Raw genomic sequence first — 23,319 nt, 5'->3', positions numbered from 1 at the left:
GAAAAATAGAGACAGGTTGGTGGTGAGTTAGCTAGGGGGGGCTAACAGCACTGGAGGATGTAACGCACTAGGACTACTTGAGCACGGCAAGCCCCTCCACTTCCTAATGAAGCCCCTAATGAACACATGTCAGAACCTTCCGCTCTCTCAACGCTTTGTGTGCATGTGTGAGGTGGTTGAGGCGGAGGAGAGAGGTTCAGGGAGGGGTACAGGAGGAGAGAGAGAGAGAGAGGCACAGGAGGAGAGAGAGAGAGAGAGGCACAGGAGGAGAGAGAGAGAGAGAGGCACAGGAGGAGAGAGAGGCACAGGAGGAGAGAGAGAGGCACAGGAGGAGAGAGAGAGAGAGAGAGAGGCACAGGAGGAGAGAGAGAGAGAGAGGCACAGGAGGAGAGAGAGAGAGAGAGGCACAGGAGGAGAGAGAGAGAGAGAGAGGCACAGGAGGAGAGAGAGAGAGGCACAGGAGGAGAGAGAGAGAGGCACAGGAGGAGAGAGAGAGAGGCACAGGAGGAGTACAGGAGGAGAGAGAGGCACAGGAGGAGTACAGGAGGAGAGAGAGGCACAGGAGGAGTACAGGAGGAGAGAGAGGCACAGGAGGAGAGAGAAAGAGAGAGGCACAGGAGGAGAGAGAGAGAGGCAGGGAGGGGTACAGGAGGAGAGCGAGAGAGGCAGGGAGGGGTACAGGAGGAGAGAGAGAGGCAGGGAGGGGTACAGGAGGAGAGAGAGGCAGGGAGGGGTACAGGAGGAGAGAGAGAGGCAGGGAGGAGTACAGGATGAGAGGAGGGTTCAGGGAGGGGTTGGTGCTGTTCAGGGGGTCATGGTTCAGGGCTGACAGTTGCTTACATCATAGCTGTAGTCAGCCTCATCGTTGGAGACGGTGAGGTCAGCCAGGTCTCCCAGGCCCAGGAAACTCTCCAACACGTCATCAGAGCCAATGATAAAGGACTTGCCCCCGCCTGAGGGAAATGGTAAGGGCTCGGCTAAGAATAGGACGGAGAGGAGAAGGTTTAGTAAACGACATACAGGCCACACCTAGACAAAGAGCTCAGCCTCTCAGTGGGGTGTGAAAACATTCCCCCGCATGGCAAGACTGCAGAGCACACACTAAGTGGATTGACTTAGTGACATGGCTGGAGAGGTTTTTATGTCTAACATAGTAGAAAGTATTTCACTGGGTAGAAGTCAAAACCTTGAGTGAATAACAATGAGACATGCGATGAAACAATTTCCTAAACACAGGTTAGGCCCCTTGCAAAAAAAACACATGAAAAATAAGACCAGCACTGTGTGGGATGGGGTTAATTTCATTACTAGCGGGTCTGACTGGTGCTCTGTATGTAACCCTTTCTCTCGGCCACTGTGGAGGGTTGTGCTGAGGGTAGTGTGACTGAACCGAGAGGCTAGGATTTTGAGCAGGGCACGCAGCAGCAGTGAGGTGTGTGGCAGGGCCAGGGGAGGCCAGGGGGGGGCTCAGAATATCCTGTGCACAAGTGAGGAGGAATGCTGACGCAGCATTGGCGTGACTGAGATGGCACAGGGTAGGCCATTCTTGGTGCAGATCAGAATACACGCTCCACTACTCAATATTTCAGTTATATCTACCACTGGCCCACAGATGGGTAGAGGAAAACATGTCTACCACCGGCCCACAGATAGGTAGAGGAATACATGTCTACCACCGGCACACACACACACACACACATACACACACACACACACACACAAGGGCTGTCCAAGCCACAGTTCCTCTACCCAACACCCATGCAGGCTAAATCTACATTTTCATTGATACAAATGGCTGCATTTATGCCAAATGGGGACACAATGGGGTATAGGCTAGTTCTCAGCAGGAGATATGTTATACCCTCTTACCCCATTCGGTCCCGTCTCCTGAACTCCTGGCCTCCCCTGCTCCCTCTCCATCCTCGGCATTCACCAGAAAGTCAAACTCCTTCAGAGCCTCCTCTGTGTCGGGATCGTCTGGAAGGTCAGAGGCCAGGCCCTCGTTCCCAACCTGGACAGAGGACAAACACAGTCAGCCACCAGGTCTGGCACACTGGGATCAAATACAGTACACAGTTAATACAATACTTGTATATAATAACAATACTTGTCAAATAAAAGGTGGTTGGTATTCTCCTTCCACATGCTCATGTACCGAATTTTAAATTGTGGTGAACTCTTTTACACAGCAGGCATTTAAAGGTTCTCTCTTGATAACTATCAACATTCATAATCAGATCTGAGGATACAAGCCATTATTACACCCATTTACACAGTGCTGACACTGGCAGTACATTTACAACAACACTAGTAAGGGGATTCAGATATCATTGTCTGAAGCAAAGAGGTCTTCACCTTTATCTTGTGTTTTTTTATTGTGTGTTTGCCGCTGTCTATATCCTCCATCAGGTCTCCCTCCTCATCGTCATCTTCGTCACTGTCGTCTGTGTTTTCTAAGAAGTTAAATGTTTCCAGAACGTCTCCTGGATTCCTAGAAAAACAGTTTGAAAACAACTATTTAGAGCAATGCGGGCGACACTGCAAATGATTTCATTAGCAAATTAAATGAAACAGGATGGATGATGTGGCTAATGCTATTCAGAGCATACTGTTCTGAACACACAGAGGCACAATGTGCAGAATCCATCAGAAATCTGCTATTTAGGAAGTTGCCAGGAAAAGTGGGAGTGTGTGATTTCAGTTTCGTCAGGAAAAGTGAACATTGTGTCAGTTGGATCTTCACTGAAGTGATTGGCAGTGTGTAGGATCAGATGAGGCCTAACAAACTACCTTTTCATATCTTGTCCCTTTGGTTTGGCTGGAGACTCCCCTCCGTTGAGGATCAGCTCCAGGTTCTTGTTTTCCACAGAGCCGTTCTGCTCGGAGCCGGATAGGCCCAGTAACGAACGCACTCTCTGAGACCGCACATCTAGTATTGTGTCCGTGTAACCAACTTCCTGAAGATATCTGTTGGGACAGAAACAGAATTACACATCCAAATGACTTAGCTAGCTAAATAAACCTGGGCCTGTGTACCTAAAGCTTCCCAGAGCAGGAATGCTGATCTAGGATCAGTTTGACATTTTAGAGCATAAGGAATAAGATTACATGGACTAGGGGGACCTGATCCTTGATCAGCATGATGAGACGCTCTATGAATACGGACCCTGATGGGAATTCATCTTGATCTATAAACGTGTTAGAATGCTAGCTGGATGCGAGGCCCTATAGGTATGCTGTGTCGGCGTACTCACTGTCTGAGGAGCTGTCTGCCCTGTTTCCACGTCAGCTGACTGTTCTGGGGTACAGCAGGGACCTCTGTGTCTTTGGTATCTTCTGCAAACCTCACGGAAGAAAAGTTATCGAAACCACTGTATGTCAACATATTCTATTAATTTCATTTTATAGCAGTTGAGACTGGAGAGGTCCGTACCTGGTTCAAAGTTAGGCATCTTAACTTCACCTTGATTTAATTCTGTTCCATATTTTAATTTATGGTATTTTGCTCTGGTAGAGAAAAGACAAATGAAAGAGTTTAGTAAATGTGATGAGATAATAAATTCTACATTGCAGTCAGTGGAGGCTGCTGAGGGGAGGACGGCTCATAGTAATAGCTGGAACGGAGTCGTCCTCCCCTCAGCAGCCTCCACTGATTGCAGTCACACACAAAATGTACATGCAATGGCCAATGAGACAGATTGAACTTGGCCATATATCAAAGTTATTGCCTCAAGTTAAAGAGAGAAGCGATACACTCACCTTTCTTGCTTTAATGCATATTCTAACATCTTTATTCTTCTAACTAGATCATTCTTTACATTTTCTTGACCTTTCCTTTCTCCTTGTAGGAATGCTATTCGAGCCTGAAAAAAAAAAATGAAAAAAAGAAAGGAGAAAACATTTATAAGTTAACGGTTCTGCCGTTAAAGCCAATAATTTACTCACAACTTTAAAAGCTCTACAAAATGTTAAGGTCATCTGTTGTGGCATATCAGTGTGTCAAGAAGCAGTGCGGCTCGGCAGGGTCGTATTTCGGAGGACAAATGGCTCTCGACCTTCACCTCTCCCGAGTCCGTACAGGAGTTGAAGCGATGGGACAAGACTAACTACCAATTGAATATCCCGAAATTGGGGAGAAAAAGAGGTTAAACATTGTTTTGAAAATTATATATATTCTATAAATAAACAAGCAATCTTTCCCACTGAAGTAATAGGCATGTCATGTCTACTAAATTATTCAAACAGATGAATAACAGTGGCAGCAATGACTATTACATCACCTACTACTGCCACATCACTCTTCTTCTCATCTTCATATTCCATTCATTAATGACTCCATGCCTTATATCAAATTAAATGTTAATTATGTACACAACCAAACCCCATGTAGGGGCCTACTGTACCAGCTATTGACTCCACACATACAGTGCCTTCAGAAAGTATTCACACCCCTGGACGTTTTACACAATTTGCTGTGTTACAGCCTGAATTAAAAAATTATTTGTCACTGACCTACACACAATACCCCATTTTCTTTTTTAAACAAATGAATTAAAAATGAAAATCTAAAATGTCTTTGAGTCAATAATTATTCAAATCCTTTATGGCAAGCCTAAATAAGTTCAGCAGTAAAAATGTGATTAACAAGTCACACAAGTTGCATGGACTCACTCTGTGTGCAATAATAGTGTTTAACATATTGACTCTCACACCTCTACCCCACACATACAATTATCTGTAAGGTCCCTCAGTCGAGCAGTGAATTTCAAACAGATGCAACCACATTGGATGGATCCCTGAGGATGGATCAACATTGTAGTTACTCCACAATACCAACCTAATTGACAGAGTGAAAAGGAGGAAGCCTGTACAGAACAAAAAAATACTCTAAAACATGCATCCTGTTTGCAATAGGCACTAAAGTAAAACAGAAAAAAATAATTTGGTAAAGCAATTAACGCTTTGTATTCATAACAAAAAGTTACGTTTGGGATAAATCCAATACAACACACTATGGAGTACCACTCTCCATATTTTCAAGCATAGTGATGGCTTCATCATGTTATGGGTATGCTTGTAATCATTAAGGACTAGGGAGTTTTTCAGGATAAAAAAGGAAATGGAATGGAGCTAAGCACAGGTAAAATCCTAGAGGAAAACCTGGTTCAGTCTGCTTTCCACCAGACACTGGGAGATGAATTCACCTTTCAGCGGGACAATAACCTAAAACACAAGGTCAAATCTACATGAGTTGCTTACCAAGACGACAGTGAATGTTCCCGAGTGGCTGAGCTGCAGTTGACTTAAATCTGTTTGAACATCTATGGCAAGACTTGAAAATGGTTGCCTAGCAATGATCAACAACCAATTTGACAGATTGAAGAATTGAATATATATAAAAAATTTAAATGGCAAATTTTGAACAATCCAGGTGTGCAAAGCTCTTAGACTTACCCAGAAAAACTCACAGCTGTAATCACTACCAAAGGTCATTCTAAAATGTATTGACTCAGGAGGTTGAATTCTTATGTAGTCAAGATAGTATTTTAGTCATTTCTTTAAAGACAAAATATACATTTTCTTCCACTTTGACACCAGTATTTAGTGTAAATCGTAGACAAAATGAAAATGAAATTAATTTAATCCCAACTTGTAACACAACAAAATGTGAGAAAAAGTCAAGGGGTGTGAATACTTTCTGAAGGCACTGTATTTGAAAGAGACACTGGATATAAAAAAGGAAAGAAAGGCCTACAGAAAACATTCGAAAAGGTATAGGCACCGATGAATTGGGCAAACCTTGGTATAGGCCTGGTGAGTTAAAGTAGGAGTGCAATAAGCAGTGTCTGTCGCTCCTGGGATCAACAGAGCAGCAGGCCCAGGTTGTAACGCAGGCCTCAAGTAGGATCACCCCTGTAAGGGTGTTCAGTTCATACAGCACTATTTAGCTGGCCCTCTTCTCCTGCTCAACTCTGTGCTGCTCGTGAGCACTAAGCAGCTGTGACACCCAATGCCGTTTAAAGGGTAGCAGGCAGGGGGTATTTTTAGTCAGCCGCCCTAAACGCCCTCTCGACTGGTGGGGTGTCATGGTGCCCATAGCAACCCAGTTGTTCGGCAGGTAAACCGGAGGCCGACATTCATGCCGTAGTCATGGAGACGGAGAAAGTGCCAGACGGGTGCCAGACTAAACCATACCGGCTATGAAAACACTATGGTGGATCTGAACCACTGAGTCGCCTGGTCCAGTCACTCCCTCACAATAATAAAATAAGACAAAATTGAGTACACATTCAAGGAGTAGGAGACCCAGCTCTCTACATGGGGTCAATTTTCAACATAGGATTCACTTCAGTCAACGGAGATCAGTTCTCTTAAATAGAACAATTACTGTATAAGAACTAGTATTTTCTAAAGTTTTCCACCTCGGTGTTCAAGTCAAAGTGCTAAATGAAAGTCTTGCTGGGACCATAAACATGGGAGGTCTCAGGTCTGGCCAGTTGAAGTTGGCTAAAGGGAGGAGGAGAGTTTCAGCTGAACGAACAGCTGTTTACATTGGTCTTTTTCTGTGGACAAACGGGATCTAGTTCAACAGCCAGGGGACGTAGCAGTCGGTTACACAAGCACTAGCTACTCCCTCAGCAGATACAGCTGGCTACAACACTCAACTAAACATTTTCGGATTGGTCATTAACATGTGTAGCGGCCATGACTGAATACAAAAGAGAGTCGTCTTTGGGTAGTTTCATCTGGGTTTCTCGTGTGTGTGTGTTCGCACATGGCAAGTGTTTGTACATCCAAAACATAAAGCTAAATCTACAATGGAATAATTTTGCACGCCCAATTTTTAAGTTTTTGATTTGTTAAAAAAGTTTGAAATATCCAATAAATTTCGTTCCACTTCATGATTGTGTCCCACTTGTTGTTGATTCTTCACAAAAAAAATACAGTTTTATATCTTTATGTTTGAAGCCTGAAATGTGGCAAAAGGTCGCAAAGTTCAAGGGGGCCGAATACTTTCGCAAGGCACTGTATATATATATATATATATAAAAATAACACTTTTTTTGGTTACTACATGATCCCATGTGTTATTTCATAGTTTTGATGTCTTCACTATTATTCTACAATGTAGAAAACAGTAAATATGAATAAAAACCCTTGAATGAGTAGGTGTCCAAACTTGATACGGGTACTGTATGTTAGGTAGCGTTAACTAGCACTAGTCGGCTGTATCTGCTCCACAACTCTGGTATTTTTTGTCCAATAGCTTGTTCTCGATCTTCTTTTTAACTAGTGAGTCAACATGTTTTCAGCAGTTTTATTTTCTTGACTGATCAAAACTCGTTTTCTCGTGCTCCATCGTCTCTCTGCAGCAGACATACAGTGCTTACAGAAAGTCTACACACTCTGTGGATGTCTTCACATTTTATTGCGTTACAAAGTGGGATTCAAACGGATTTAATTGTCATTTTCTGGCAACGACCTACACAAAATACTCTATTGTCAAAGTGGAATAACTTGTTTGTTTTTCTAGAACATTAATGAAAAATAAAACCGTAATATATCTTTATTAGATAAGTATTCACCCCCCTGAGTCAATACATGTTAGAATCACCAACTACAGCTGTAAATCTTGTTGGGTAAGTCTCAATATTTTCCCATTATTCTTTTAAAAAATTCTTCAAGCTCTGTTAAGGTGTTGGGGATCATGGCTAGACAGCAACTTTCAAGTCTTGCCATAGATTTAAGTCAATTTGTGTCAAAACTGTAACTTGGCCACTCAGGAACATTCACCGTCTTCTTGGTAAGCAACTCCAGTTTAGATTGACCTTGTGTTTAAAGTTATTGTTCTGCTGAAAGGTGAATTCATCTCCCAGTATCTGGTGTAAAGCAGACTGAACCAGGTTTTCCTCTAGGATTTTGCCTGTGCTTAAGCGCCATCCCGTTAATTTATATCCTGAAAAACTCACCCGTCTTTGCCGATGTCAAGCATACCCATACAAGGAAGCAGTTACTCAGTGATGTGTTGGATTTGCCCCAAACAGAAAGCTTGGCATTTAGGCCAAAAAGTGTATTCCTTTGCATTATTACTATAGTGCCTTGTTGCATACATATGCATGTTTTGAAATACTTTATTCTGTATATTTTTATTCTTCTTCTTACTTCTTTTAGGTCATTATTGTAGTCCCTACAATGTTGTTGATCCATCCTCACTTCCCCCCCCCCCATCACAGCCATGGTGACATCCCTTTACAGTTTCCTTCCGATCCTGCAGCTCAGTTCAGAAGGACAACTGCATCTTTGATGTGTCTGGGTGGTTGTTTAATAAATCATCCACAGCATAATTATCAAATTGAATTGAAATTGAATTGTGCTTCAAGATATAGTCCATGTCTGATTTGTTATTTTTACCCATCTACCAATCACTGCCCTTCTTCATGCGGCTTTTATAAAAGCATCCTGGTCTTCGCAGTTGAATCTGTGCATGAAATTCAATACTTGATGATGTCTGGGGGACAGAGGAAGGGGAAAGACATGTAACCCCTCAATCAGATAGTCATTCAGAAACCATGTCAACTACTATTTCACACAGAGTGAGTTCATATAACTTATGTGATTTGTTAAGCCAAATGTTACTTCGGAACTAATTTAGTCTTCCCAAAACAAAGGAGATGAATACTTATGCAACAAATATATATTTTAGTTTAATTTGTATTAATTTGTAGAATTATCTTTTCACTTTGACAGAGTATTTTGTGTAGAACAATGACATAAATAAATAAATAAATAAATATTTTTTTTTCAAGAAAATGTGAAAAAAGTTCAAGGGGGTGTAGTGCTTCTATAGTGAGCATTATGTTTAGAACATCCAATCACAATATAGAATCGCAATACATATCATATCGTCACCTAAGTACCGTGATAATAGCGTATCGTGAGGACTCTGGACATTCCCAGCCCATCCAAATACAGTAAGTACACTATCAGAGATCAAATCGCCGCAATGATCCTAATTCCTGTTAAAGCACTTCTGCTAAAAGCTGTGGAAATCCCCCCTGCCCTCAGACCACCCTTGCAACACCGCCCTCGGACCAATTCCAGCGCAGCTAGCAAAGCCAGTATCGGCCTAGCTGCTACGTACGTGTGAGGTCACAGGGTTGAGATGTGTAACAGTCAGTCTGGGGATACAGTGAGCTCACAGACCCAAATTAACAGGCTGACAAATTAATGGACTGTATTGGAGCAAGAATAGACATGGCCAACTCACGACACATTACCCACTGTACAGCTGTCCTGTAAATGGGTGCAAAAATAATGGCCGACTTTTAGAGCTTTGTCATCACCGACATAACATATACCTACCACTTCACTGCAAAGGAACACTGCTTAGGCCTATTCACACTTGAATACCTTTAGAACTGTATTTTAGATTTGCCTGTCTGTCTACTTGTTTATGTGGCTTAGTGTACAAGCCATCTTTCTTCAATAATCAACAAATAAAGAGTACAATCAGTGAAATCATAATTTCATCAATCAAGGTTTCACAACCATGGCGGTAGCCTAGTGGTTAGAGCGTTGGGCCAGTAACCGAAAGGTTGCTAGATCGAATCATCGAGCTGACAAGGATTTGTTCTTAACTGACTTGCCTAGTTAAAGTGAAAAAAAAAAAAATGTCAGAAACTTTCAAATGTTTTCACAGTTAGGACCGTTTTCAGGAGCCATGGTAGACTATTAAGTGGAACCGCTATTTTCAGCTCATCTACTTATAGATGTTATGTATAACCAAGAAAGACCTGTGGAAGAACATTTCAGTGGTCTAATTAGCACAGATGTTTTAGGGATAGAGAGTAGAGGTCAACAGATTAATTAGGGCCGATTTCAAGTTTTCATAACAATCGGAAATCTGTATTTTGGACACGGATTTGGCCGATTTATTTATTTATTATTATAATTATTTTTTAAACATCTTTATTTAACTAGGCAAGTCAGTTAAGAACACATTCTTATGTTCAATGACGGCCTAGGAACTTGTTAGGGGCAGAACGACAGATTTTTACCTTGTCAGCTCGGGGATTCGTTTTTGCAAACTCCCGGTTACTAGTCCAACGCTCTAACCACCTGCCTTACATTGCACTCCACGAGGCGGGCTGACTACCTGTTACGCGAGGGCAGCAAGAAGCCAAGGTAAGTTGCATTCTTCACATAATCACTAGTTAACAACACATGGTTGATGATATTACTAGTTTATCTAGAGTGTCCTGCGTAGCATATAATCGATGCGGTGCCTGTTAATTTCTCATCGAATCACAGCCTACTTCGCCAAATGGGTGATGATTTAGCACTGTCGTTGCACCAAACCTAACCATAAACATCAATGCCTTTCTTTAAAATCAATACACAAGTATATATTTTTAAACCTGCATATTTAGTTAATATTGCCTGCTAACATGAATTTCTTATAATTAGGGAAATTGGGTCACTTCTCTTGCAAGCAGTCAGGGTATATGCAGCAGTTTCGGCCACCTGGCTCGTTGAGAACTGTGTGAAGTCCATTTATTCCTAACAAAGAGCGTAATTTAGAAAATATGTTTTTCTCCCCAATTTCGTGGTATCGAATTGTTAGTAGTTACCATCTTGTCTCATCACTACAACTCTCATACGGGCTCGGGAGAGACAAAGGTCGAAAGCCATGCGTCCTCCGAAACACAACCCAACCAAGCCGCACTGCTTCTTAACACAGCACGCATCCAACCCGGAAGCCAGCCACACCAATGTGTCGGAAGAAGCACCTGGCGACCTGGTTAGCGTGCACTGCCCCCGGCTCGCCACAGGAGTCGCTAGTGCGCGATGAGACAAGAATATCCCTACCGGCCAAACCCTCCCTAACCCGGACAACGTTAGGCCAATTGTGCCTCGCCACACGGACCTCCCGGTCGCGGCCGGCTGCGACAGAGCCTGGTTGCAGTGATGCAGTGCCCTAGACCATTGCGCCACCCGGGAGGCCAGACCGTAATTAATTTGCCAGAATTTTACATAATTATGACATAACATTGAAGGTTGTACAATGTAACAGCAATATTTAGACTAAGGGATACCACCCGTTAGATAAAATATGGAATGGTTCCGTATTTCACTGAAAGAATAAACGTTTTGTTTTCGAAATGAGTTTCCGGATTCGACCATATTAATGACCCAAGGCTCGTATTTCTGTGTGTTATGTTATAATTAAGTCTATGATTTGATATTTGATAGAGCAGTCTGACTGAGCGATAGTAGGCAGCAGCAGGCTCGTAAGCATTCATTCAAACAGCACTTTCGTGCGTTTGCCAGCAGCTCTTCGCAATGCTTCAAGCATTGAGCAGTTTATGACGTCAAGCCTATCAACTCCCGAGATTAGGCTGGTGTAACCGATGTGAAATGGCTAGCTAGTTAGCGGGGTGCGTGCTAATAGCTTTTCAATCAGAGATGTCACTCACTCTGAGACTTGGAGTAGTTGTTCCCCTTGCTCTGCTTTTGTGGAGCGATGGGTAACGATGCTTCAAGGGTGGCTGTTGTCGATGTGTTCCTGGTTCGAGCCCGGGGCGAGGAGAGGGACGGAAGCTATACTGTTACACTGGCAATACTAAAGTGCCTATAAGAACATCCAATAGTCAAAGGTATATGAAATACAAATGGTATAGAGAGAAATAGTCCTATAATTCCTATAATAACCTTAAGGCGTTTTAGGTTAACTGGGAATATTGAAGACTCATGTTAAAAGGAACCACCAGCTTTCATATGTTCTTATGTTCTGAGCAAGGAATTTAAACGTTAGCTTTTTTACATGGCACATATTGCAATTTTACTTTCTTCTCCAATTTGGTTTAAATAATGCAAAAACAAAGTGTTGAACATGTTTCATTATTTATTTGAGGCTAAATTGATTTTTATTGATGTGTTATATTAAGTTAAAATACGTGTTTATTCAGTATTGTTGTAATTGTCATTATTACAAAAAAAATTTTTTATTACTGATTAATCGGTATCGGCTTATTTTGGTTCTCCAATAATCGGTATTGAAAAATAATATTCGGTCGACCTCTAATAGAGAGTATTGACATAGTGGTGCACCAGTCATAAGGAAACACCTGAGGCTTAGTGGAAAATTATCACCAAATCAAGCACAATGAAAGAATGATGTGATTAAGACACTGACTGCACACACACACATTGAGTTAGTGATTTCAATTTCAACAAGAGAGAACTACATTGGGGGAAAAAAGGGTTTGACCAGATACAATGCTATTTTACTGTAAACAAATTGACAGACTTTCAGCACGCTTATAGGGAAGGACATTCAACAAGCACAGCACATACACAAATGACTGATGACTGGCTGAGAGAAATTGGTAATAAAAAGATAGCAAGAGCTGTTTTGATAGACTTCAGTGTGGCTTTTGACATTATCGATCATAATCTGCTGAAGGAAAAATGTATGTGTTATGGCTTTACACCCCCTCTTATATCGTGGATAAAGAGTTACCTGTCTAACAGAACACAGAGGGTGTTCTTTAATGGAAGCCTCTCCAACATAATCCAGGTACAATCAGGAATTACCCAGGGCAGCTGTCTAGGCCCCTTACATTTTTCAAACTTTACTAATGACATGGCACTGGCCTTGAGTAAAGCCAGTGTGGCTATGTATACGGATGACTCAACACGATACACGTCAGCTACTACACTTAACAAAGTTTCAGAATGGGTGGCATTGTACTTGGGACAAATCATTCACTAAACCATAAACATCAACTAAATCTTGTAAAAAATTATGTGGAAGTTTAGCAAGTTGAGGTGACCCTGGATTGTAAACTGTCATGGTCAAAACATGTTGATACAACAGTAGCTAAGATGGGGAGAAGTGTGTCCACAATAAAAAAGTGCTACCTTGCCTTTTTAACAGCACTATCAACAAGGTCCTACAGGCTCTAGTTGTCACACCTGGACTACTGTTCAGTCGTGTGGTCAGGTGCCACGAACAGAGGCCTTGGAAAATTACAATTGGCTCAGAACAGAACAGCTGGCCCTTAAATGTACATGGATGCATGTAAATCTCTCATGGCTCAAAGTGGGAGGAGAGATTGACCTCATCATTACTTGTCTTTGTAAGACGTGTTGACAAGCTGAAAGCGCTGAGCTGTCTGTTTAAACTACTAGCACACAGCTCAGACACCCATACATACAGACTATGGGAGGCGCACAGTACTACATAGTGCCATGGCTACATGGAACTCTATTCCACATCAGGTAACTGATGCAAGCAGTAGAATTGGATTTAAAAAAAAAAGTTAAAATACACCTAATGGAACAGCAGGGACTGTGAAGAGACAGACAGGCACACAGACAGGCACATGATAAGACACGCACTCTACACACATGTGCACACGGATATTGTATTGTAAATATGTGGTGGTGGAGTGGTATGAAATGTCATGTCATGTTATATTTTAATACTGTATGTAACTGTCTTATGTTGCTGGACCCCAGGAAGAGTAGCTGCTGCCAAGGCATGGGGATCCATAATGAAAACATATACATTGTATCAGTAGGATAAACACCAATACTGTCAAACTTTCATTGAGGTAAAACACTCCGCCTCAACATATAAAAAATAAAACCCAGATACAACAGTCACTGCCTCTGTGTTAATAATCATATTCTTTATTTCCACAGACAGACTCTAAACAGGAGGAAAAGGGCCCGGTCAGGCTGACATTTCTCTGTCTGTCTTCTACAGCCAGGGCAAAGGAAGAGCAGAGCGCATAAGAATGGTTCTAAAATGTGCCCTGGCAGTCTTAGTGACCTATAAAGTTAGAATTAACTCAGATAGCGTTTATTTCCAGGCTTGGTGTGATTTGTGCTAACAGGGCTGACTGCTTGATTGATGTGGATGAATCGCAAAGCAACTCACCCAATAGGAGGTGCAGCTGACCAAAATAATCTAGGCTTGCTTCATTAACATAAAATGCATGTTGTTTTATCAATACAAAGTTGAACAATATTACAGCATCTTGTTATGGCAAATTAGGCAGGTCATACTTGTCTTGTCAATAGAAATAACTAGTAACTATCATATTGATCTTCAAATAGGGCCTAACTGTAAAAAAATAAATACACACATACATGACGTTGGCCTGGGGTTAGGTTTATGACAGTCATAAATACCTATTCCCCGCTTTTTCCTCTCTCTAGCCTACTGAGGTTACATTTTTTTTTAAACTTGGTTAACATAGAGATTCTGGGAACATCAGTAGGTGGGGGGAAATGAACTATATTCTGGTAATCCGAACAATTTAACATTTGCAGTGGTACTTAATGAATATGATGTCAGTTCGGTTGTTATCTGAGACATTCTCATTAATGATAAGATGACAAACTCTACAGTGGAAAGTATACACATCAGAGTTATCGGATTCACATGGAATTGTTGTTCAATTTAAATGTTTGAATATGAAATTATTTGTGATGGGATGAAATGTGATTTTAGCTTCTAAAATGTGTGATGTGGGTTTTCATAAGATATTGCTGCTCACTCAGTGGCCCGCCCACGTGAAGAGACAGAGGTTGTAAACTATGAAACACACCCCTTTTCTCCCTTCCTATATAAGCCCTTGACGACAAAATAACTTCCTGTTCTGAGGATATGAGGGCGACGGTCCTATGTCAGAATGGTTCAGATAATAACTACAGAACGAAGCCAACATCAGCATGAGCTTTGGTTGCGAATGGTATGAACTTTTGAACTCTTATTCACTACAGAAGTGATACCTCCTAGCTGTTGAGTTAGCGACCGCAGCTGCAAACGCATGTTAGGAAGGAACAGACAGAGTATCCCGTCTATCACACAACAACGTTACTACAACATATCCAATTGACTACCAGAGACATTCTTCAAAGGATAAAGGACTCGGTTTGGCAACACGGCCTTCCATCTACCACCAACCTACTGAACCTACTAAATATTTATTGCATTTTCCTTTTCCAAATGGGGGGTAATTTAGAATGCATAAGATACTGTATTTACGATAGCACAGCTTTTTTCCTTTGTTCCTCAGTCTCCCGCTCTTTCACTCCAACCTAGCCCTTTTCCTTTGTGTAACAAGCTGTCATATCTGTTCCGCCCGCTAGGGACGTTTTCCTTTATGACGTAATTCGTAATCAAGTTATGATTAATTGTGTGTATGTGAATTCTGTGTGATTAGTTAGGTATTTAGCAAATAAATAATTCAACCCAATTTTGTATTGCTGATTCAAATTGTTAGCCAGGGTTCTTGCAGATAACCAAGAATTTACAACTTTCAGATGAGACTGAAGTAAGATGAAGATTAATGTTGACTGCATAGCCAAAGACACGACAATACATACATACAGTACCAGTCAAAAGTTTGGACACACCTTCATGTTCAAGGGTTTTTCTTTATTTGTACAATTTTATACATTATAGAATAATAGTGAAGACATCAAAACTATGAAATAACCCATATGGAATCATGTAGTAACCCAAAATTTGTGTTAAAACAAATCTAAATAAAATTATATTTTAGATTCTTCAAAGTAGCCACCCTTTGCCTTGATGAGAGCTTCGCACACTGTTGGCATTCTCAGTCACCTGGAATGCATTTCAATTAACAGGTGTGCCATGATAAGTCAATTTGTGGAATTTATTTCCTTCTTTATGAGTCCAAATTTGAGATTTTTGGTTCCAACCAGTGTCTTTGTGAGACTCAAGAGTTGGTGAATGGATGATCTTTGCATGTGTGGTTCCCACCGTGGAGCATATAGGAGGTGGTGTGATGGTGCTTTGCTGGTGATACTGTCTGTGATATTTAGAATTCAAGGCACACTTAACCAGCATGGTTATCACAGTATTATACGCCATCCCATCTGGTTTGCGCTTAGTGGGACTATCATTTGTTTTCAACAGGACAATGACCCAACACACCTCCAGGCTGTGTAAGGGCTATTTGACCAAGAAGGAGAGTGATGGAGCGCTGCATCAGATGACTTGGCTTCCACAATCATCCGACAACCTAATTGAGATAGTTTGGAATGAGTTGGAACGCAGAGTGAAGGAAAAGCAGCCAACAAGTGCTTAGCATATGTGGGAACTCCTTCAAGATGGTTGGAAAAGCATTCCAGGTGAAGCTGGTTGAGAGAAATGCCAAGGATTTGCAAAGCTGTCAAGGCAAAGGTTGGCTACTTTGAAGAACCTAATATTTTGGTTATTTCATAGCAGTGATGTCTTCATTGTAGAAAATAGTAAAAATAATGAAAAACCTGTGAATATATATATATTTTTTGTTGTTGTTGTTACTGTACATGAACCCTAACATAACTAAAACTTGCTCATTTTCTGGCCATCTAGTGAGACAATCAATTCTCTACAGGGTCAAAACATCTAGTTTTGTCACTTCACTTGTCCTGGGGGGGGGGGCACAGACAGACCGTAGCTACAGGGATGCAGAAGCATGTGCTGCCTTATATCCATTCCAATCTATTGACTGGTAGGCCTTGAATCAGTGTGCAGAGTGAGAGTCATGTTGAAGGTATGTGTCACTGAGCAAGTAAGTACAAGGGGAGTAATCTGCCCATCTGCCACCATCAAATCTTATTGGTCACATACACATGGGTAGCAGATGTTAATGCGAGTGTAGCGAAATGCTTGTGCTTCTAGTTCTGACTATGCAGTAATATCCAACAAATTCACAACAACTACCTTATACACACACAAACGTAAAGGGATGAATAGAATATGTTCATATACATATACAGATGAGCGATGGCGTGCGGCATAGGCAAGATGCAGTAGATGGTATAGCATACAGTATATACATATGAGATGAGTAATGTAGGATATGTAAACATTATTAAAGTGGTGTTATTTAAAGTGACTAGTGATATCTTTATGAAGTCCATTTATTTAAGTGGGCAGAGATTTGAGCCTGTATGTTGGCAGCAGCCTCTCTATGTTAGTGGTGGCTGTTTAACAGTCTGATGGCCTTGAGATAGAAGCTGTTTTTCAGTCTCTCTGTCCCAATTAAACTGTCTGGAGTGGGATGTGTTCAAACAAAGCAGTACTATACTCTCTCTGGCACTGCTTGCATTTCAACACCTCCACATTCCTTAATACAATCACAACACTGAAACCAACATTCACTTTCATATCTGTAAGACTGACAGGTAGTCTTGATAGGTCACATAACGTTAGCTGATGTCATAACATACATTTGATAAAACCTGTCAAAATGTCATAAAATAAACCACAGCAGAAAAACTTTATTAAATTGACCACGATCACATCCGTGACACAAAAGTGAATTCTAAAAGTTATGTAGCTAGATTTCTGACTAAGCCTAAAGCGAATTGTTTTACTTGTTCGATCGTAAATGACAGCGCAGTGTGTCAGACTGTCTGGGGCCTTGTGACAGTTAGCTAGCTAGCTAACTTTGTTTATGTTAGCTTGCTAACAACATGCACAAACCATCCAAATGGCATCAGGCAACATGTTTATTTACTATTTATCTATTTATTTTAAAAAAACGTTTAAGTTAAAAAGATTGCTGACTTTATATGATCAACAATATGGGATGTATCCCTATTCAAGATGTTTTAGCTAACATCGGCTAGCCTGTCGGCGACTCAAGAGGACCAGCCAAGTTGTCGCCATAATGACCAAACCAAAATGGCTGCTCTCAGAGATTAGTTGACAGTCAGCTGGATTCGGTTTGATTAGAGCCTTGTGTATTTCAACGACTCTCTAAAATGAAACGACTAAATAAGTAGCACAGCAGCAAGAGTGAACGTTATTCATAAAACTACGGGTAAGACATTGCAAACAAATCAACTTGATGTTCCACTTTATCACATACTATCTAGCCACCATTTGTCAGCCGGTGCTAAGGTAATGTTATCCAGCCAGTTAACCGATTCCCGTGGCTAACTATTTGTTATCTAACTGGACACACTATAGTAGGACGTCCACTTGCTATCGAAGCATGGTCACTGGATGCAAAGTGGCTAAAACAAAAGTTGCACACTATCCAGGCAAAATGCATTGTTGCTCAAGCTTCTGTGTTTTAGTTAGTTGGCTGAGCTAACGTTAGTATGCTAATAGCTACCTGAAGTTCGGCCCTCTCCACTTCCCAATGAGCTCTCTCCATTTCGAATCGGGCCCATTCGTGCTGGATGTAATGTAAAATACCGGGGATGGTATATTGCTGTGGCCGTGGTATGTCGTCTTGCTGCTGCCCCATCCCTGAGCCACCTCCACTACCGATTTGGGGATTAACGTTGTTATTCCCCTGCTGCTGTCTTGAGGCGGCCATTCCAACTCCTCCGCCGGGGTGTTCATCCATTTTTAAGAAGAGGAAAGTCCCAGCACAATTTGCTGCTTGAATTCGCCTTCCCTCCCCTTTTCAGATCAGTGTTCCCGTATGAATTTGACGATGCCTTTCACTGAAATGGCTATGCGGTTGTAGTGAAACAGGGCTATGTTTTGGATTTACTCTCAGCGTAAAGATATGTTGGCCGCCATTAGTCCAATCCTTGGAGTTGGATATGAAAGCCTCCTTACTGCCGGGGGTGGGAGAGAGAATTGTCCCGCGCTGCATGGTGGGACATACTCACCATTTTCTTTTTTTGGGGGTCATCCAAATACATTAGCCTGGGCATGCGTGTATACAGTTACAGTCTGTACAGCTCAGACACATTGTGAACCAGATCAATAATAGAAATAGGATTCTATCAGGGTTTGTTTGCATGACTCAGGGAGCCATCTCATATCCAGCATCATGTTGCTGACTGCATTGTTTGCTGACTGCAGATTGGGGATCTGACTGTTAGTTTAGTTTGGCCATAGTCCGTCTGGCATATGGCATATGTAGTTAACTGATCAGTTACAGATGCATAAAAAACAGGGTATTACACAAAGACTTTGCACGATTTGCAATGACACCATTTATATATATATTTATTTCCTGTTTTGCAGATGCACTGGATTTCGAGATCACAATGATCAAGTTCCTTCTGATGGTTAACAAGCAGGGCCAGACCCGCCTGTCTAAGTATTATGAGCAGGTGGACATTGAGAAGAGGCCTTCTCTGGAGACTGATGTTGTCAAGAGATGCCTGTCACGCAAAAAAGAAGAGGTCTCTCTCAATCACATTATTAGAAGAAAAAAAATAGTTTGGTTTACTTTCAGGGGTATAACACAACAGTGAGAAGACAATGCAGAACTGGGGGGTTAGACAAGACAATACAGGACAGAATGAAATCTAGTAGAAATAACCTAGACCTAACCTAGTCTGTTTAGCTATAATTCCAGTCCTTGCCACTCATTGTCATGCTAAACATTTTTGTTTGTATTTATGGTATTCTTCATCCTGAGTTAGTGTGCCACTGAGCTCATCTTGGAATTCACATCCAACTAACTATTGTATTCTATCTAGTGCTCTTTTGTGGAATACAAGGACTTCAGACTAGTGTATCGACAGTATGCTGCTCTCTTCATAGTTGTTGGTATCAGTGACACGGAGGTGAGTTCATCATTTCACTGTTATAAGTGTACAAGTATTAGTGTTAACCGATTAAGGTTGAGATTGTTTCATTGTGATTATACATGATTCATGGTGTGGGATGTCCTTCTTTCTCACAGAATGAGCTGTCAATCTATGAGCTGGTACACAACTTTGTTGAGGTTCTTGACAAGTACTTTAGTCGTGTGGTGAGTTCAGTCTTTTTATTCTCTACTTCAGCACATTCTTGTTGTATGCTAGATTTACTTCACGTTAACTATCCAACCACCTATGCATAGCATTTTAAAGGTCAGTAATTTCTGGGACAAAAACACATTACTCTAAACTGATTGTTCCTCGTTAGAAAAGTAAATTGTTTTTTCTCTCCTCACAGAGTGAATTGGATGTATCCTTTTACAAATTATTATAACTTGTTTTAATCAGTTTGAGGAAACAAGTCATTGAAACAGAAGCAGGGGCTGTCTGCCTGTCCACCTTCGCATTAGGTGCTTTTCATGTGGCTTGCCAACTGTGCCATTCCAGCCCTGGCATTTAGTATGACATTGCACATACTGATGAAGACTACTGTCATTGTCTGAGTCTGGGCTCAGTGGGATTTCAGACTAGCTGGGGTCAGACCAGTCATAAGAATTGGAATGCAACTACAGTCAGTGGTGTTAGCGGTTCACTGTTAAGTTGTCAAAGTTCAACCTGACCAGTGACATGTTACTGGTGTAGCCAGAGATAACAAGAACATTATTCTTACTACTGGAGAGGGCTCATTGAGGGGGGGGGGGGGGGGGGGGGAAACAATACCCTCCTTTACACTATGATGGGGAATAAATTATTATTCAATATTGACTTATAGATTAAATGACCTTAACTCCAGCGCAGATCATGTTCAACCTGGATAAAGTGCACATCATCATTGATGAGATTATCCAGAATGGACACATAGTGGAGACCAACAAGAACCGCATCCTGGCACCTCTACTTGCTCTGGACAAGATGGCTGAGGCACATTGAGCAGTTGTTTGAACCATAGACTTAGACCTCGCATCATTGTATCTGTCCAATTATGGCATCTTTAAGAGCATGGGCAGCGCCATTAAGGCCATCTCCATTATGAAGTACTCAATTTTCTTCTATGAGTTGGGAAACTGAAAGGGTGCACGCTGCCACCTAGAGTGTGTTGTTTTACAGTAATAAAGCAGAGGTTGGCGATTTACTGACACCTGCGGTTATGGAATGTCTCACAAGTATAATTAATTATCTGATTCCTCCTGGTAACCTGAATGTAATTATATGATCCTTGAAGGAAAACCACCCAAAAACTATATTTTGGTATTTGTTTCATTAGTCCATTGCTGACATAGTCCCAAAATGTTTTGCTTGTCAGCAATCACGTTTTTAAGATTGGTAACTTTCAAACCATCCCCGTATGATGCATTTTGCACCATACAGGGATGATTTCTGTATTTTAATGCCACATTCAAAACAACTGGGAACTCTGAAAAATACGAGGTCAAACCATGTCAGAACTCTAGAAAGAGGCCAGAGATTCTGAGTTGGATGACTGTTCAAATAGATTTTTGTTTTGAAATCCGAAATTCCTGAAAACATTTTTAATGTCAACTGGGTGAGACTTTCAACTTCTTTGGATGATCCCTCCTGGTGATCCTATTGAAATCATGTCCAACCAGGACATCAAGAGGGATCAGCCAAATGTGAAAATGTACTACTTCAAAATGGAGCCTCAAATGGTGCTGCCCATCAGTTCAATTGGCAGACAGAACTTTATACAAATAAAAAGATGAGTCCTCCATGAGCTGCCCATGCTAAAACAGGCTTTTGGACACTAGACCTCCATCTAGCTCTATGGTTTGAACAAACTAAGACTACAGTGGCAAGAAAAGTATGTGAACTCTTTGGAATTACCTGGATTTCTGCATTAATTGGTCATAAAATGTGATCTGATCGAAGTCACAACAATAGACAAACAATTATACATGTCTTTATTGAACACACCATGTAAACATTCAGCGTAGGGTGGAAAAAGAACACGAACCCTTGGATTTAACCAGTTGACCCTCCTTTGGCAGCAATAAACTCAAACATTTGAGGTTGCAGATCAGACCTGCACAACGGTCAGGACGCATTTTAGACCATCTTTACAAAACGGTTTCAGTTCAGCAATATACTTGCGATGTCTGCTGTGAACCACTCTCGAGGTCATGCCACAGCATTTAAATAAATCGGGTTGCGGTCTGGACTAACTGGGCCACTCCAGAAGGCGTATTTTCTTCTGTTGAAGCCATTCTGTTGATATACTTTTGTGTTTTGGGTCGTTGTCCTGTTGAGCTCAATTGGCAGACGGATAATGCAGGAGAATGTTAGGCTAAACTTGGGAATTCAATTTTATGACTAATTTATGCAGAAATCCAGGTAATTCCAAAGGGTTCACATACTTCCTTGCCACTGTGTTACCCTTTGGGGAAAAATGGACACATTGCCATCCAAATGATTTATGGACTTCATACTTGAGTTTATCAATAATAATCCATTGTATAGAATAGTTTTTTTTTTTTATACAGCAGCTATAGTAATAGATTGAACTGAGGTATTACGTACATCTTCGCTTGGAGCTTTAATGTGCATGGAATATTATTCAGTTAATGTAAATAAACAAGACTTCATACTTTGCAAACATTTTAATGATTATTTTTGGAGCATACACATTTGAAAATATCTGTTTACTTCAAACTGCAACTTGAGTTAAATAAATGTTTATAATATACAAAGAAAATACAAGGGAAAGCATAGCTTGCTTTTTTTTCCTTTTCAAATGTGCCTTGCACACAGAACCAGTGTTGTCGTCTCTAGCTTTATTATCAAATTACACAAATGCACTCGGACTTTGATCCTTATAGCAGGGCAATAAACATCAAAATACACACAGTAACAAAAGCAAAAGGAAAAATAATAAGCATGTGCATCATGATTGTATGATGTTAGATGAAGTAAAAGGAACAAGGTAATCCTAATATTCAAACAACGCAGGCACTAGTAAAACAACCTGGTAAGGAAATGCCCAAACACTCTACAGTTAGCTCTACAGAAGCAGCTGCCCTTCTCCCCCTCACATCACACAGGGAAAGGAAGGAGGTTGTCAGCCGGGGTGGTGGAGAGAAGCTGGTGGTAGTCTGAAAACCCAAAAATCTACAGAGAACTTGTACACAGATGCTCACAGCCAAAGTATGAGAGAGAGATAGTAAACACTGTAGAACATGAGGAAACTGTCTGCCCCGTCTTCCAGTTGCTCAAGCCCTTAAAGCAGCAGAGTGCCCTGGGGGAGGGAGAGAGCTGTGACAAGTAAGCAGGTGGGTCGGAGGAGAGGGGAGGTGGGCCCTGGTTTTATCTGTATTAGCAGCTATTGAGTTAACATGGGACTGTTTTCCTAAAGTTTTTCAGGGGGAAAGGACAGGACAGGGGAGATGTAAGGTTGTGTGGGGTTGGGAGGAGAGATCTCAGAGAGCACAGCTTGTTTCTTTTTCTGCAACAAAACACAACAGGCTTCACCAGCGCGGGGGGGGGGGGTTGGTCAGTCATAATGGGGCAGACGGAGCATGCTCAGTTGAGGTGGAAGCCCTTCTCCATGGTAGCTGCTAGGAGGCGCTCTCTCATGATGTCTTCAGAGGAATACTCTGGCAGCTTCAGGTAATGCACACAAGTGTTAACAGATGGATAGCTGGAGTCTGTCGCGTCAAC

General features: G+C 41.4%; 3 protein-coding genes across 13 annotated transcripts in view; 1 reads left to right on the top strand and 2 right to left on the bottom strand.

Annotated features, from left to right (window-relative positions):
• The window catches only part of strn3 (striatin, calmodulin binding protein 3), a 24,921-nt gene extending 6,284 nt beyond the window's left edge, over positions 1-18,637 (bottom strand). Inside the window, exons 1-8 of the mRNA XM_031828713.1 lie at positions 18,156-18,637; positions 3,760-3,863; positions 3,434-3,507; positions 3,255-3,336; positions 2,791-2,967; positions 2,356-2,491; positions 1,870-2,011; positions 841-977 (exon numbers count right to left, since the gene is read on the bottom strand). Coding sequence (XP_031684573.1) covers positions 841-977; positions 1,870-2,011; positions 2,356-2,491; positions 2,791-2,967; positions 3,255-3,336; positions 3,434-3,507; positions 3,760-3,863; positions 18,156-18,392 — 1,089 coding nt within the window. The 5' untranslated portion in view covers positions 18,393-18,637. The remainder of the gene's footprint in view (positions 1-840; positions 978-1,869; positions 2,012-2,355; positions 2,492-2,790; positions 2,968-3,254; positions 3,337-3,433; positions 3,508-3,759; positions 3,864-18,155) is intronic.
• ap4s1 (adaptor related protein complex 4 subunit sigma 1) lies at positions 17,692-22,989 on the top strand. Its single transcript, XM_020487760.2, has 6 exons — positions 17,692-17,858; positions 19,025-19,185; positions 19,486-19,572; positions 19,692-19,760; positions 19,946-19,957; positions 20,446-22,989. Exons 2-6 carry the CDS (start codon positions 19,048-19,050, stop codon positions 20,575-20,577), a joined length of 438 nt encoding a protein of 145 aa, XP_020343349.1. The 5' UTR covers positions 17,692-17,858; positions 19,025-19,047; the 3' UTR covers positions 20,578-22,989.
• hectd1 (HECT domain containing 1) overlaps positions 22,248-23,319 on the bottom strand; it is a 28,136-nt gene continuing 27,064 nt past the window's right edge. For all 11 annotated transcript variants that reach the window (XM_031828709.1, XM_031828703.1, XM_031828706.1 and 8 more), the window contains one exon: positions 22,248-23,319. In XM_031828709.1, the coding sequence (XP_031684569.1) occupies positions 23,182-23,319 (138 nt within the window). In that variant the 3' untranslated portion in view covers positions 22,248-23,181.

The sequence above is a fragment of the Oncorhynchus kisutch genome, linkage group LG7, assembly GCF_002021735.2.
Source record: "Oncorhynchus kisutch isolate 150728-3 linkage group LG7, Okis_V2, whole genome shotgun sequence".
NCBI lineage: Eukaryota > Metazoa > Chordata > Actinopteri > Salmoniformes > Salmonidae > Oncorhynchus > Oncorhynchus kisutch.
The sequence above is the reverse complement of the archived record's forward strand: the minus strand, read 5'-3'. Positions and strand labels throughout refer to the sequence as shown.